General features: G+C 40.3%; 1 protein-coding gene across 1 annotated transcript in view; it reads right to left on the bottom strand.

The window, feature by feature from the left end:
* Positions 1–3,824: 3,824 nt before the first annotated feature.
* LOC124796095 (sodium-coupled monocarboxylate transporter 1-like) overlaps positions 3,825–17,874 on the bottom strand; it is a 128,686-nt gene continuing 114,636 nt past the window's right edge. The window contains exon 13 of the mRNA XM_047260181.1: positions 3,825–4,095. Within this exon, the coding sequence (XP_047116137.1) occupies positions 3,825–4,095 (271 nt within the window). The remainder of the gene's footprint in view (positions 4,096–17,874) is intronic.

Genomic DNA, 17,874 nt, shown 5'->3' with positions numbered 1-17,874 from the left:
TAGTTAGGTAATTTTTAAATGAATCTTCCAGCGCAAGGTAAAGGAGTACTACGATACAAGTTGACACTCTTCTCTGCAGAGTTGGGCAAGCATTGGCAAGGACAAGTGTTCTTTAAGTGCGCTAATTCCTAAAAGATAAAATGCATTCCGTTAAAAGGAGGTGTACAGTTCCATTCATTCAAAATGTTTGCTCATCATCTAGGCAGGGAATTAGTTTAGGATTAAAACAGTAACCTCTTTGCGCACAACACATTGCCTTTACCGCTCTATTGGTTTTCTATCCGTAAAAGCAAAGCGGCAAGTTCCATTTCTGACCGTTTGTAGATTCTGTATTTTCTTAACCAAATATCAGGCTATGTGGATGGAAGCATAGGGAATTGCTATTGATAGGTTTGGAACGTGATTTCAATTAATCACATAACCGAAGGAAACCTTCAGAAAACTTTGTCAGTACTGGCGGATGGGAACTGATTTAATTCTGTGCATTATGGCCTCTTAGGTGCATGTCTGGGAGAGTTTGGTAACTGTGCGCAGTAGCTGATAGTAAGCACTCAGTACTTGAAGTTAACGATAAACACAACAAATTCCGACTATATCTACCTTCTGATACTTGTAACAAATCGAAATAAGAACAGAGGTGACATCTGATTTGTGGACTGCATATAAGACAGTTAAAACTGTCCAGAAAAAAACTGAGAACGGAAGCTTATGTTTTCATGATTTATTATTATCTGCATATGTTATTAAAATCTGCAATTCACTGCTACATTGCAAGGATTTGCTTTCTAAATGCAACAGTTTACAAACACAATCTGCTCACCATAGTATGTAATGACAGACTGTGGTAACGGTGAAGAAGAAGGTAGAAGACACTGAAATGTAGAAGCAATTACGGACTGAAAAGAAACAACAAAATGGATTGAAGAATAAGAATGGACCAACAGTAAGAGGTGGTTTACTGAGCAGCCAGAGAAATGAAAAAAAGAAAGAAAACCAAAAGTAAGGAGGAAAAACCAGTCACTGGAAATTTTGGATGTTCCCACCCTTTCTGAAGATGACGTTGATGATTAAGACTGTGAATCTACAGACGCATTGAAATCAGTACCACATGTGATATAGAGCGAAATGAGTTGCACCGCACCTGTAGAGGAGTAGGTGAAGACAAAGAGTTGTGCTACAGATATGTTCGACGTTCTGATTGGAAACGTGGAGAAGACACAGAAAAGCTGTGTTTCTGATGACTGCTTATCCAATAAATGCAAATCCTAGTTTCTGAAGTGTGAAAATTATAGTTATTACAAATTTTTGCTACTTTCTAAGTATAGTTCAATATTCGAGTTTGCTAATAGAAATCGGCATATGATTTCAGTAAAGGAAACAAAAGAAAAATTCGGAGTAGGTATTAAAATCCGTGGAGAAGAAGCAAAAACTTTGGGGTTCGCCGATGACATTGTAATTCTGTCAGAGACAGCAAAGGACTTGGAAGAGCAGTTGAACGGAATGGACAGTGTCTTGAAAGGAGGATATAAGATGAACATCAACAAAAGCAAAACGAGGATAATGGAATGCAGTCGAATTAAGTCGGGTGATGCAGAGGGAATTAGATTAGGAAATGAGACACTTAAAGTAGTAAAGGAGTTTTGCTATTTGGGGAGCAAAATAACTGATGATGGTCGAAGTAGAGAGGATATAATATGTAGACTGGCAATGGCAAGGAAAGCGCTTCTGAAGAATAGAAATTTGTTTGTTAACATCGAGTATAGATGTAAGTGTCAGGAAGTCGTTTCTGACAGCATTTGCATGGATTGCAGCCATGTATGGAAGTGAAACGTGGACGATAAATACTTTGGACAAGAAGAGAATAGAAGCCTTGAAATGGTGGTGCTACAGAAGAATGCTGATCAGATGGGTAGATCACATAACTAATGAGGCGGTATTGAATAAAATTAGCGAGAAGAGAAATTCGTGGCACACCTTGACTAGAAGAAAGGATCGGTTGGTAGGACATGTTCTGAGGCATCAAGGGATCACCAATTTAGTACTGGAGGACAGCGTGGAGGGTAAAAATCGTAGAGGGAGACCAACAGATGAATACACTAAACAGGTTCAGAAGGATTTGGGTTGCAGTAGTTACTTGGAGGTGAAGACGCTTGAACAGGATAGAGTAGCATGGAGAGCTGCATCAAACCAGTTTGAGAACTGAAGACCACAACAACAACAACTACATATGATTTAAGTGCCGACTATTTTTACTCACATATATTTGATATAAGGTTCCCTTCTGAAGAGCAAATTGGCACAGCCAACGCAGATAATTACCCCATGGGATCGGAAACCTTGAAAAATCACGTCTTGGTGATATCTAGAGCAGGTCTATTGTTTTCTAGGGTTCCGTACTTTAATCTGTAACAACGTAACCATTATAGGATCACTTTTTACCTGTCCGTATGTCTGCCTGTCTGTCCGTCTGTTAAAAACCATTTTCCTCAGGAACGGATAGACCCATACAATTGAAATTTATGTGACATACTAAGGTCTACGGTTGCTTGGCGATATAAAAGATTTGAGCTTCCAAGTCAATGCAGTGAAAAGATACAACTACTTAGGTCGCATATTTTGATACTCGGAAATTCATTTATCAAACCCTATCGGGTACTTGCTGTTAACGTATAATTACGAAATTTCGCAATAAGCAGAGTTTCCTAGCATAAGTAAAGGGAAAAATCCGAAAACGTTAAGTTGTTATTGCATCACATGAAAAAAAATTATTGTTCATGTCAGTTCATTATACGATTGTCTGTCTGACAACCTGTTAAGACACCTTCTCTCAGAAACCCATAGACGTATCAGACTGAAATTTATGGTCAAAAATTTAAGATGATACATCAATGCAGTCAAAATATCACGGCCATTTGTGTCACATATACTGATGCCCGCAATCTCACTAAAAACCTACAGACTATTTCCGGTTGACCTAGAACCACGAAATTTGGTGTGAAGCGAGGGCAATATTCATTAGTACAACGTCTGCTTTAAGTTTCTACTAGAATTTAAGTTCCTGGACCTAATTTAGAAATTCACTGTGGTTTTAAGTGAAATACCGGACATGAGAATGTATTATTATTATTTAAAAACATAAGTGAAAAATGAGCACATTGGATTGCAATAAATTACACCCTATGATCTCTAAACTTTCATTCAGCTATTTCAAACAGTATTCAGTAATATGACTCCATAATGAGTAAAATTAATGAAAGATTACTGTGGCAAATGCAAAATAAACACAGAAAAATTGAAATTTAAGTTACAGTTGAAACATTCTCTAAAGCTTTGGAATTCCTCGGATTGATTTCTTACTAGTGTCGATACCTACAACAGGCAATAATTGTCGACATTCTAGATTCCCAGGATAGATGAACTATCTATATATATAATTTGTACAGAACCCTCATAGTGCGGGTCCTACTCGCACTTGGACAATTTTTTTTCCATTTATATTGATTTAGCGCAGTAATAGTAGGGAAACTACACCACTTTCTCTCAACGTGTAGCTGTGTACATGCAAACATAAGACTACTTGCTTCACTTGTGCAGTGTACATATCTTGATGATGATCGAGGAACTCACGCTGCGTGAATGTTGTACCAGTATCTTGAAATGTTTATGAAATATTAGAGGGTGTCCTGGTTATGGGTAGAGAAGTGGTCCTCTTTGAAACTTATTTTCATCACTTGAGAATGGAGACATGTTAAGTTCCACAGGTCGGGAAACCGTTTGGTAGAGGAAGGCATTTCTGAGTGAGATCGTCGCCCCTTGTCGTGGCTCTAGGCGGCCCCCTGCGTCTCTGGCTGGTGCTTCGTCTGCTGCAGCAGCTCCACACGGACTGCCGGCTCGGCGTCGGTGGCGCCATCTTCCCGGCGCCGATGTTTAGGGCGGACCATAGGCGCCAGCAGCGAGGGCTCCACGTCCCCCGGCCTTAGAGGGCCCGTCAGCCAGCTGACCGTCCAGCCCACCGTCACCATGACAACGGCGCCCACCAGCGTGTAGTACAGGTACGACAGCCGGAACAGCAGCGGCACGTCGTCTGTCGCTGGGCTGTGGACACAGAAACTTCACTCAACACCTGTGGCCGAAAATTACACTAAATCGAAAATTTTTACCAGAAGAAAAAAACAGTGAATAAATTTCAGAATTTACATACAATAAAATGTTTGAGTCGATCGAGAAAGAAATTAATTAGAACCCAGAAGTGGTGTAGAACATTGTAATGTCACATGATGTTGGCGTACATGTGTCCTGCTCTGAACTTGCTCCCCCACCACCAACTCTTCTACCCCTACCTACTAGTAGCACTCATCTTTATGAAATCTGTAAATCTCTAACCGCGAGCAGCTGCCAAACGAAATTCAAACCTAAAAGCAACAGAAACAATGTCTCCTCAACGCCAAAGGGTGCGGTAGTAGCATGTGTTGCTACTTTGATGTTTATTACTAAGATCAGGCACTGTCATTGCAGGCTCAGTAGGCCAGACTTGGAAATGAACCTGTCAGGTTTGAAACTAGTCGCCTAATATAAATAGTGTAACAGAATACTTAATAAACGCCTTAAGAAATTTAATGAAGTTGATGCTTGCTTGTCAACAGAACGTTGAAACTGAAAAAAAGTGGTATATAATCTCCAGAATGAGATTTTCACTCTGCAGCGGAGTGTGCGCTGATACGAAACTTCCTGACAGAGTAAAGCTGTGTGCCGGACCGGGACTCGAACTCGGGACTATACTTTTATTATATAAGCTATTTATAAGAGCGCACCATGATCAGGTTCTGTGATATGAATTACCATATTGCGTCATTATGGACTGAATGCAGCGCATTGCTGCCACAGTGATTTTTGTGACGACACAATTGCCGGATGAAGTTAGCATGCAGTGACCATAAGGCAGGATGCCCAATTTCTACTTCCACGTCTGCCCTCTTCAATCACTGTTACGTCTGTAACAAAGGGTTATTTTTTCACAATGTAATTATTAGCGTTTCTTCTGTTCCACACATCGATGCACTGTGGGAGAGGTGCCTGCTTGCAGGCCGCTTTGCGAGCCGTTATATTATCTGCGGTGCAGATACGCAGCCGTCCTTGAAATATGCATTTGGAGATTTTTGTGCATATCTGAAACATCTTAGCAGACCTGCACACAGCGTCACACTGGAAAATAATGTTGAAACGATTATTAGGCCTGGAAGCTAATGATCGCACCATAGACCAGTTTGCCCCTGCGTAAGTATTTTCTAACAGCTTACATCTCTAGCAGCAGGTAAATACGAAGAATATTTGCTGTTAACGCCTTGAAAGATGCATCGTGAAGTTTTTTGTGCATATCTGAAACACTTTAACAAAACAGACAAGCGGTTTTTTTTTTTTTTTTAGTTAGCGTCACAGTAGAAAACATCTCTTAAGTCAAACTTCTCTAATTCGCTAGGGCCGGCCGCTGTGGCGCTTCAGTCCGGAACCGCGCTGCTGCTACGGTCGCAGGTTCGAATCCTGCCTCGGGCATGAATGTGTGTGATGTCCTTAGGCTGGTTAGGTTTACGTAGCTCTAAGTTCTGGGGGACTGATGACCTCAGATGTTGTCCCATAGTGCTTAGAGCCATTTGAGCCATAACACGCTGGTAGCAGATAACCACGAAAGAAATCTACATAATTATACAGCGAAACGGTACAACTACCACCTTCAAACTTCAGCCCGTTAGCAGAGTATTATTTTATTTCATTTTACGTATGAGTCCATTTCTTTTGTTACAGGCAGCCACCACCGGTGAGTGCTAGTGCAGAAATTGTGAACTATTTCAGAACAGAACAGCTGATGTGTCCATCGCATGGCAAAAAGAGAGTCGATAACTGCTGTTTAATGAGCATCCCGCACAAACATCCACTACGAGACACCCAGTAATCTCCATTCATGTCCGGCACGAACAGTTTGAAGAAGAGCCCTGCAACCGCAACTGCAAATGCAAAAGTGCTAGTCGGTCTCCTGTGTCGAAGCAAAATGTTGATCTCGTTCGGGCAGCATTGTAACGGAGACCACAGAATTCATCACGTCGAGCAATTCATGAGATTCAGACTGCAGAACCAACAGGTCAAATATCCCGCGTAAACGCTTGCACACGAAACCTTGCAGCTAGCCCAGACACTCAGTCCACGAGATTATGCTGCTCGTTCTGAATTCTGCACCGAGATGTTGACAAGCAGGGAGAATGACGACTCGGCGACGAGGTGAATTTTTAGTGAAGAAGCAACGTTTCACAGTGATTGCAGAGTTAATCTGCACAATATTCGTTTCTGGGGAACAGAAGACCCCCTATTTCTAGATCGAACACGAACGAGTTTCGCCAAAGGTCAATGAGTTCTGGGTAATATTGAGGGAGAAGATTTCAAGCGCGCTATTTTTCATAGAAATACTCTTTACAAGCATTTGCTAATTCGACGTGGTTCGTTTGTGGCTTCTTCTTCAATTGCGAGATGACTCCATCGACTTCTTCTTGCAACATTATTTTGCGCCTCCTCATTTGCACTTAACTGTACAGGAACACCTAAACAAACAGCTACCTGGACGACGGCTTGTACATGTAGATGCTAATGATAACGCGTGATGTAGAGAGCCACGGCGACAGCCAGAGTCAAGCCCTCGTGAATATTTCACAGGGTTATGAGAAAAGAAAAGTGTTTGTCCCACCCCTGTCACAATACTTTCCACAGCTACGGCAGCGAATCGAAACAACAGTAGAGTTTATCACCACCTACATGCCGCAAGAGGTTTTCCAAGATTAAAAGTATCGTCTCGACGTTCTGTGTGTGACGCGAAGAGTGTATTGAGACCCTGCAACACGTACAAAAAAATTACCTGTGATATTCTATTAACAGTAAAATGTTGGAAGCGAATAAATTTAACGTTTCGTTTAAACGAATTTTTGTAAATATAAAGTTCTTTTGCTTTCAGCCTGTATATTAACCTTCAGACAAAAGGTCCGTTTTAATAGAATGGAATCAAAGGAGCGGTAATGAGTGGAATTTGATGAACAAGTGCGAAACAAATCTTCTTCTGTGCAGAGTAATAAGATCAAAGGAAGCGACGTGCGAAAGTATTATTCACACGCAATAAATTTATACTCGAAGTAGTTTGAGCTAAATGCACACATGTCCACCAAATCTCGTGTATGGTTCGCCCTAGAACAAAGCATTCGAGAACGAAGGATACCTCATTCTAAAAACAAAATCACAAAGACTACTTTTACTTATTAATTCCGAAATAGCATGAATAACATGTTATTCTCTAAAAATTATTCTCTAAAAATAACATGTTAACTCTAAAAATTGAATCTCCAGATGCTCAGTCGCCTTCTACACACATACATATAACGGAAGCCTCTGTGTTCCATATCTAACAAAATAAAAACAATTGGTCAAATACTTATAAATTCTAAGGAAACACGAAGGCATCCTTTTTCGTAAAAGGAGCACAGATTTCTCATTAACCATTCCCTGGTAAGACAAAGGGTTTGTCGATCACATGTGGTGCAAATTAATCTGTAAAATGTACCGAACCTACCACACATTTCAGCATAACAAAACCGTAAACATTTACGAAATATAAGACCAAGAAGCCTCTACAGTAAAACACTTGCATTCACTCAAAGGACAATGACAAGAAATTCCGACCAACGTCTCTTAACTCGGATTCAAGAAATATTACAGGTACTTAACAAATTATAATAAAACATTCCAAGGCAAAGCGATTTATGTGATGAATATGCAACGTAATATACGGTAATAAATGACTAGTTGGCTGAGGGCCACATGGCTTGGAATAGGCCTTAAAGAAGAAACTTTTTAATTAACAGTTTCATGAATCAGTATACGAAAGGCGACTCAGAGAATAAACTGCAGAGATGTGTAATGATAAAAACAATGGGAACCTCTCTCTCTCTCTCTCTCTCTCTCTCTCTCTCTCTCTGCGTGTGTGTGTGTGTGTGTGTGTGTGTGTGTGTGTGTGTGTGTGTGTGTGTGTGTCGTGCAAGCTCTACGTGGCTAAAGCAACTGCACCCGGGTTATCCATGCAGTGCCGGTAAAATCTCTCTCTAGCGGTACCCTCCACGCAAGTGACTGAGCCACACACATTTCATTCTCACGCTTCCGCCTAAAGAAGCCCTTCACCTGGGAACCTAACGTAAATCACTTCCGTTTAGTCACAGATTCACCTGAGATGGACAGTAATTTGTCTTACTGGGACACAGCTAACGTGACATATTAGACCAACAATAACGCCACACTATACAACAAAGCCACAGTATATGTGTTATGAATCTTCGGTAGGACTCAACATTGGTTTCTAAAACAATAATCGTAAAAACCCAGGTCGGTCTGCTCGTCCACGAGACCCAGAAAGCAGTAGATACAGGGGCTCAGGTAGATGCCGTGTTTCTTGACTTTCGGAAGGCGTTCGATGCAACTCCGCATTGCCACCTAATAAACAAAATACGAGCGCCTGGACCAACTGACTACCAAGCACAACATAGCAAGTCTTCAGACGTGAAAATAACTTTAGGCGTATCTCAGGAACGCGTTATAGGACCAGTATCTTTCATAATATACAGGGTTATTGTAATTAAATTCCAGATGTATCTGTGTGAAATCTTATGGGACTTAACTGCTAAGGTCATCAGTCCCTAAGCTTACACACTACTTAACCTAAATTATCCTAAGGACAAACACACACACCCATGCCCGAGGGAGGACGCGAACCTCCGCAGGGACCAGGCGTACAGTCCATGACCGCAGCGCAATATACCGCGCGGCAATTAAATTCCAATTCCAAACGCTTTAAAAGAAGAAACACTGCTCAGAATGACGTCAAATTTGAATGGAATATTATAAAGAAGGGGAAAACATTACAAAATAAAAAAATCTAACGAAAATTTGCCCATTACATTGGGCTGCAAGCGTCGTAGCTTAAATGGGTTCGGCTACAAAGAACAGATAATTCGCAATTGCATTACAAACCAACCGTACTGTGTAATGTGCATGACAGCACAAGTTTTGGCACTGTTACTTAGGTAATCTCATCCATCAGGCCAGGGTCGTGCCACATTGGATGGGAAAATTCGGTTTTTTACTGTCCTGAGGCCAAATACCGCTTAAAAGCAACAATGAACAACCCTTTTAATTGCCTTGAGGCAAACTGAGGAACAGCCGTATACCTTCATGTTTTATTTTGCATATTGAGCCACCTACAGCGTCGTTTATTGGAAAATTTTCATTGATTTTCCTGTTTTGTTTCCTCCTTCTTCGATAATATTCTCTACAGTTCGACGTCATTGTGAGCGCCAGTTCTTTTACAATAGTTTGAAACTGGAATTTCATTTATAATCACCCGGTATACAAATGACACAGTAGATAACGTTGGAAGTTCCGTGATATTTTTCACGAATAATGCAGCTGAACGCACGGAAGTCGCAGTGGTAGAAAGTTGTAGCGAAATGCAGGAAGGCGTGTAGAGAGTCAACATTTGGCCCAGGGAGTGGCAAAAAAACCGCAATATAAACAAATGTGACGTATTGCTTGCACATAAATAGAAAGGTCCATTACTGCATGATTACACGATTGCACAACAATCACTGAAACCAGTTACTTCTATAAAATATCTATGAGTATGTGTCGGAAGATGTTTAAATGGAACTACCGCATAAGAGAAATCTCAGGTAAGGCAGACGCCAGAGAGACTCAATAAGAGACTCCTCAGGAAAGGTAGCCACCAATCAACAAAGGAGGTAGCTTACAAAATCTTTGTTCGACCAATACTTTAATATTCCTCGTTACTGTGGGATACATACCAAATAGGTTTGATAGAGGAAATAAAGAAGATCTAAAAACGAGCAACGCTTATCATTATGGCTTCATTTAGTAAGCGTTAAAGCGTAACGGATTTGTTCAGCCAAATCCAGTGGCAGACGACGCAAGAGAGCTATTCTGCATCACTTGTGGTTCAAAGAACTAACGTGGCTAAGAGAGTTAATCGGTCTATTGCTTCCTCCTACGTATATCTCGCGAGAAGCTCATGAAGATAGGATAAGAGAGATTCGAACCCGCACGGAAGCTTGCCAGAAGTCATTTTTCTCGTAAACAGTTCGTGAGTGGAACAGACAAACGGGGAAGTGATAAGTGGTACACATCGTGCCACTTCACCTTAAGGTAGATTGCGGCGTATAGATATAGATGAATACGTAGAAGTGTAGAAGTGAAATAATAGTTTGTGATACATGGAAGGCTCTCTTTCTCTCTCTCTCTCTCTCTCTCTCTCTCTCTCTCTGTCTGTCTGCTTATGCATGCCATATACACATGTGACTTGTGTTAAAATACGAGGGCTATCCACAAAGTACATTACGTTTTGGAATTAAAAATAAATAAAGTATTGGAATTTTTTTTATTATATACAGATGAAAGCCACACTTAAATACTACTTTTCTACATAGTTGCCATTTAAATTATGGCACTTATCGTAGCGATGGACGAGCTTGGAAATTCCTTCGTCGTAAAATTCGGCCGCCTGCGCCTTCAACCACGTAATGACTGTCTTTTGGGACAGAAAAGGTATGATTTTTGTGGATTTCCTGGAAAGACGCACTGCAATAAACTCTCAAAGGTATTGCCAAACTCTGCACAACCTCAGAAGAGCAATGAAATACAAGCGCAAGGGAAAGTTGGGCTCAAAGATCTTGCTGATTCACGACAACGCCCGGGCCCACACGGCAAATGCCACTCGTGAAGTTCTCGAATCTTTTAAGTGGGAGTTGTTTCCTCATCCGCCGTACCGTCCAGACCTGGCACCGAGCGACTTCCACTTATTCCCAGCAATGAAGAAGTGGTTGGCTATGCAGCGTTTTGATGACGACACACAGCTTCAAGAAGAGGTAACCACGTGGTTGCGACGAAGGAATTCCCAAGCTCGTCCATCGCTACGATAAGTGCCTTAATTTAAATGGCAACTATGTAGAAAAGTAGTATTTACGTGTGGCTTTCATCTGTATATAATAAAAAAATTTCCAATACTTTATTTGTTTTTAATTCCAAAACATAATGTACTTTGTGGATAGCCCTCGTAAATAGAAATATATCACATAAAAATCTAAATCTAAATATACACTGTTACTAAGCTAGCCTAATATCGGAGAAATCCTCTAAAATGAGAGTATCAAATGTGAAAAATGCAAGTTGAGTTTCACATGGTCCTTGTTTTTGGAACTTATACTTATTTGCATGAAGAGGTTACTGGTTCCAGGCCGTTAGCCCTATTTGGACTTGAAGCATGTTCAGCTTTGTAAGTGATATGGAGCGTAGCAATATCAGTAGTCAGCATTTTTTTATGTAGAGGACTGTTACTTGCCGCTTTCCCAGTCACGGGGAATATGTCACAGTTCAAAGAATCTGAGCCGTCCGGTTGCTTTTATCAATTTCTTTTGCGGTAGTTCTGCTGCTCCTTCTAACTTCCTGGATAATTCAATTGTTCTCTCGAAATTTTGCCTTCAGAGGGGGCAGAGAGCACGAGACTGTTTGGGATCGTGCGCTCTGCCGTGGGGCTCGCTTCGAGAGTGTCGTCGTGGCCAGGCGGCCGAACTCACTGCTTTTGTATGTCTGAGGTGGCTGTTACGTGTGTAGCAGCCTAGTCCGGCTCGCCACTGCCAGAGGCACGCGCGTCTCGGATGGCTCTATGAGCACCGTAAAGAGCAGATAATGAGCGGGTATGCTATATTTGAATTATATGAGGGGGGCTCTTGTGGAGTGTGCAGTGAATTCGTGACGTTGTGGCAGACTATAGTGGGAGTCTTCTAACTGATCTAGAGAGCTAAGCTATGTGCCGATGGTTTCCTACTAACAAGTCCTCCAGAAGGCGGTGAGAATTTTTGTACTACTTACAGTGTTCCCGCACCCTGGTTACATCTGACATCCGAGTTACATTTATTCTCATGTCAACGTTTGAACACTGCTGCTACCTCAAGTTAGTCGTATTTTTCTTTCTTTTTTTTTGTACATTCTAATCAATTGATGTTGCGGGTAATATGTGTATGTTTTGGTTGCGTTGGTTGCATGTGGTAATTAATCTATGTTTCAGGTGTTTCTACCAGAATGTTCCTTGCTAACGCCTTGCAAGTGTGTTGGCCCAGGCGCCCGAACACACTGCTTTTGTATGTCTGAGGTGGCTGTTACTTGATCGCTGATGTTTTGTGTAAAACGCAGAAAGAAGCCATGTGACAGTGAGGCTTGTACCTGTGTGTTATTAACTAGAGCCAGACTCTTAAGTATTCTGGGCTTTAATATGCCGTGTTGCAAGCTAGGCATTGTTTTAATTCGACAATCCGTAAGCTAGTCAATGGTAATTATTACTTGGTGTTAGTTACAGAAAATTGCCATTTAGTTCTAAGCTGTCATTGTTTCTTGGAACTACCACTGTTTCTGGTGAGGTACATCCTGTCGGTAGATACTGCTGTACTTGAGATTTACGTTATTCGGTACTTACGTATTTGATCTTTAAATTTTAATGTGTTCACTGACTCAAATTGAGTAATTATTGTTTATTCTTTTAAAATCTATCCACTGCAGCAATCTTTGCTGTAACGCCTTTCGCAAGTTTCAATAATTTGGATGGTAATTGCAAATTCTTTCTTCTGTAAATGAATTACGTGAAAGCGCGGACAAGTTTTCTAACTCAGGCTTTAAGTTGTGTAGTTGTTGGCTAGGGTCTACGAAACTGATGCCAAATTTGAAACCTTCTTTCTCCTGAGCTATAGTTAGTGTGTGAAGTATGTGGTTTCATCTTGGTTTCAAGTGGTTTGCAATTACACCGTCAAACTGTTATTATTCGTAGCACGATGTCATCATAAATTGCGTTATTCACCCTGTGGAAGTTAAAACAAGGTTTTTGTGTTTTAGTATAGAAGTTTGAATTTCTGTGTAGTAAATTATTTGAAGCAAAAAGTGTAATGTTATTTCCGTGCAGCATCCAACCACTTCCTCTTCGCCTCTACCACTTCAGAACCTACGGTAGATCATAGTCAAGGATAGAGCTAATTCACTTATAAATTCAGTATAAAACTTGACATGCATTTCATCGTGGTCTTGCACTATATTGCGGTTCAGTGATTTTAACTGTGTTTCAGCCTACTAGTATTCCAGGATGAATTTTTCATTCTGCATGTGGGAGTGCGCTGTTTTGTAATTTCCTGCCATATTAAAACTGTGTGTTTGACATAGAACCTGGGCATCTTTTTTTGAGGCCGTGTCCACCGAAGGCAAATTTCGAGTAATTCTCAGGTATACGCCTTCGAAGTGACAGGATATGGCAACCAGTGGGGTTTCTATGTCACTCGGCCCCGCTATTAAATGATGGGAGGGTTCTTTGAATTAACTTTTTATAAGAATGTTTGAATATTCAATTCATTATTTCAGATTTTGTTTAACTTTTCGATACTTCGGGCACTATCTTCTTTACAACTTCGTGGAATTAGTGTGCCGCCAATATCCTCAACAAATGAATCAGATTTCGTAGTCTTGTGAGACAGGTCAAGAGATAAAATTTTGCTACGATAGTTATTGAACACTTCGCGCGTCTTACATTTCATACAAACACACGTTTCATGTTAGATCTGACTATCCAGTGATTTTTGCTCTATTTTAAGCCGGCAGACGATGTTCCCTCTCAAGTGTCCGGTTGAATATCAGAAAGAAATTTACCATATTTAATGATTCTATGTGGTTCTAATTTTCTAGAGCTTGGCCGGGTATTCGCTTGAACTTGATCCACAGTTGAACTACGCGCCTGTGGCGCAGGCACCACCGTCATACATATAAAGCATGCACACACTTATGGGGACCTGGACGTGAAATGACTGAAATTTTCGAAAACATTTTTTGTCGCCATCTGAAATAATTTTATCCCGTCTCAAAAAATGTAATTTTTATCTAATTTTCAGTTGTTGATTTAGTCTTAAACGCTCTTTGAACAAATGTCTGCAAACCAGCCACGCTCATGCGACAGGCAAGGAATATCACCATAAACATTTCTTGCCTGCCACAGTCTTGGAAACAATAAAGCCAATATACACGGACCTTGCAGATACAAAATTACTTAGCAAATATCTATATGGCCGTACACAAAACCCTAATGAGAGTTTCAACAGCTGCGTTTGGCACCGAGTACCAAAAACAATGTTTGTTGGATATACAGTACTCAAAATGGGTGTGATGGATTCTGTCATCTGTTTCAATGATGGTGTAAAAGCAGCAGGACAAAAGTAATGGACAATTTAGGCATCCAGCTAGGAAATAATATGATAGCTGTTCTGACTACCATAGATCGTCAGCGACTAGTCGAAGCTGAAAGGGCTGTGGAAGCCACCGCTAAAGAATCCAGAGTAAGGGAAAGGCTCCTGAAGAATTCTACAGGGGATAAAGAAGCAGGTGGCCAGCAAGATTATGCTGCTGGAATATTCTCAAAAACAATGTGAACATTCTTTTCTCATAATCTCGAAACTACATTTTCAGAATATTAGGTACATATAACATCACAATGGTTTTATCAATTTCACCAAATTTCTCTCAAATGAAGAAAGGAATACTCTTTGTGTTATGCCCAATACATAGGAGAAATGATCTATGTTTGTCATTCTGTATAATTTTAGCGATATTTTTAGACAAAATATTAATGTGGTATAATGAGGGTTTTTCTGTTTCCTCAGATGTATTCCAAACTACAAAACAAGAGGCATGATGTGTTTCTATGAATGTTGACAGCAGCTTGCCACAGTTTGAATGCTATTATACTGATGATGGACCAGAAAATGTACCAAAATAGGAACGTGTATTATAAAAACATCTGTTAGCCAAAATAGTGTAATTCTTAAACTATAACAGATGGTTCAAATGGTTCAAATGGCTCTGAGCACTATGGGACTCAACTGCTGTGGTCATCAGTCCCCTAGAACTTAGAACTACTTAAACCTAACTAACCTAAGGACATCACACACATCCATGCCCGAGGCAGGATTCGAACCTGCGACCGTAGCAGTCGCACGGTTCCGGACTGCGCGCCTAGAACCGCGAGACCACCGCGGCCGGCTATAACAGATATTTCAATAAATTTCCTTACGCAGTTTGAGTTAACTTCATTGTTGGTAGAAAAACCACAACTTCCTCCGCATTGTAGATCAAGACCAACATGCACTGAGAGCGAGGTCTAAAGATGCAGCCCGTTCACGTCCAGGTCCCCTTATTATTTCGTTAGAGATTGAACGAAAGCAATACTGTATTTTTCAAACTATAAAGCGCTAAGTACAATAAGACGTATCTTAATTTTTAAGCAATTTAAAAAAAAATAGTGTTTTTAACATTTTTATTAGTTTGTAAAGTCAGACTAATAAAATCTTAGTTTGTAAACGTATCTTTAAAATCCATAAAAATTGACATCTGAACTTTCTTCTTCTTCTTCTTCTTCTTCTTCTTCGTCGTCGTCGTCATCGTCATCATCGTTGTCCTCTTCATATTTAAGATGGTCTTCATTGCCATCGAGAGGTTACTTTTACCGCACTTCTTGAACGATTTAACGGTATTGCCTTTCATCACTCCGGGCCACGACTGTATTTTCCACTGACACACTTGTTTTTTTGTAAGTTGTTTCAAAGTTCCTTCCGGCGTGAATTAATGTTGGGTTCCATTCATCATCCATTTGTTCCATTCCTCTCTCATACACACTTTACATGGTTTATTTATCGAGATATTAAGTGGTTGAAATTCTGAAGTAAGTTCTCCCGGAATAACAGCAAGTCCTGTATTTCCCTGTCTCAGTTTCTCTCACGCAGGATTTTTCAAATGACTGCTAAACTGATCTAGCACAAATAGAGAACCCTTCAATAAAGCACCTTTGCTCCTCTCCAACACCCGGTTAATTTCATACCAGCCTCGTCCATCCCACCCTTGTCATGTACGTGAACTACAACACTTTGCGTGTTTCAGAAGGTTTTGGCACTGTTTTGCGCTTGAAAATGATCATTGAATTAAGTTTAGACCGACAGCACAACATGAAAGGACAACCGAGTAGTGCATTTTTTCATGTCCCCTTGTTTTTATAGTTAGGTTTTAGCACCTTTCGTGGCAACAGTTCTGTTACTCGGAACGTCATATGTATCAGAGGAGTTTCGTCCATTTTCGCTACTTGGCTTAGTTCCACACTGGTTTTATTTTGATGTTGAATAACAAAGCGATGAAAGATAATATTTTCTCTTCATATCCTTGCGGCATTTTCTGAGATATTTTGGTTTCCGTTTTCATGATAAATCCATGACGCTTGATAAACCTGTAGCACAAACAAACTCCACCCTTAAAGTCTGTTAGGTTCCACTGTAGAGTTAGCTTACGAGCTTGTATTTGAATTTGTTTTGTGTTGAGTCTCGTGCCATTTTGACGTTGCCCTTGGATCCATTTCAATACTTCGTCTTCTAGTTTTGGCCATTTTGCATTCAGTTCTTTACTTGCACATTTAGTCCTCCTCGTTTCTCCAGTTCTTCTTTACTGGCCCACCAAATACGTATGATTTTTTTCTGTTGAAGGTGGGCCGAAATGTGGTTCAGCTACTCCGTTGATATGTGCTTCTGCATAAGCTATTACTTTTAAGTTTATAGCCCGCATCATATGAATACTTTCTATTTTTTTCCATTGGTAAACTAGCTACTAACAAAAATATTCTACTGTTAACAATGACACAAAGCACTTTCAGTTCAAGTTCACTGCCACTTTCGACTTCAATGACGCATCGTAGGCTAAACAGAGTTCTGGGTTGGTGATGGCGGGACGTGAGGGAGACAGTTTTAGCAAGCTTGTGAATCCACGCTACCCATTTTCATTACATCAGTGCATTGCTGCTGCCAGTTGAATTCAATATTGTCAGGTAGGAATAGGTTTCCCGCGGCATCGAGTATACGGCCATTTTTTAAGTCTGGCTGTGATTTTAAATAAAACACCGGGCATTTTTACATTGCTTGTTTTGTAAATAAAATCGCCTTTCTTGCTGCAGCTTAATTTATTTTTCCAAGACGCGTTTCGCCATTTTCTTGCCGTAAGGCATCATCAGTAGGATCTGTAACGATACAGTTCTGTTTTTTAGATTATGAAACAAATCACGTCCCAAATTTTTATGTAAATTAGTAATTACTTACGGTTTGCTGTGATCTGCGTTTCCTCTTATCTGCGTTTCCTCTTATCTGCTCTGGAGCCTCCACTGCCTCTTTATTACTGACACATAAGCACAATTTTCTATTCCAGACGTTTTCACATTGTTCACCGTGCTTCTCCTTCTTGTGTACTATTATTCTTTTGGCACTCGATATAGCTATTTCTTCCGACACTGTGCTATTAACAACGTACATACTGTAACTTCATTACAAACCAAAGAGGAGGAAACAAGTAATGAAGTTACAATATTTACGTTGTTCAAAACACAATGTCCGAAGAAAGTTATATCCAGTGGCAAAAGAATAATAGTACGCCACAAAAAAGGATAAACATGGTGAATAGTGTGAAAAAGTTCGGAATACAATATTGTGTTTATGTGTCGGTAATAAAGTCGTAGTGCGATATCCAGACGAGATTCCACGCAGATCACAGCAAACCGTAAGTAATTACTTATTTACACAATAAATCGCGACTTGAACTATTTCATAATCCAAAAATAACGAAACTGAATCGTTATAGATCTCACTGGTGATGCCTCAGAGTAAGAAAAAGGTGGAACGCGTTTGAGAAAAGTAAATTAAGTTGCAGCAAAAAAAGGCTGTT

The sequence above is a fragment of the Schistocerca piceifrons genome, chromosome 4 (assembly GCF_021461385.2).
Source record: "Schistocerca piceifrons isolate TAMUIC-IGC-003096 chromosome 4, iqSchPice1.1, whole genome shotgun sequence".
NCBI classification, from domain to species: Eukaryota; Metazoa; Arthropoda; class Insecta; order Orthoptera; family Acrididae; genus Schistocerca; species Schistocerca piceifrons.
This window is presented reverse-complemented; position numbering and strand designations above follow the sequence as displayed.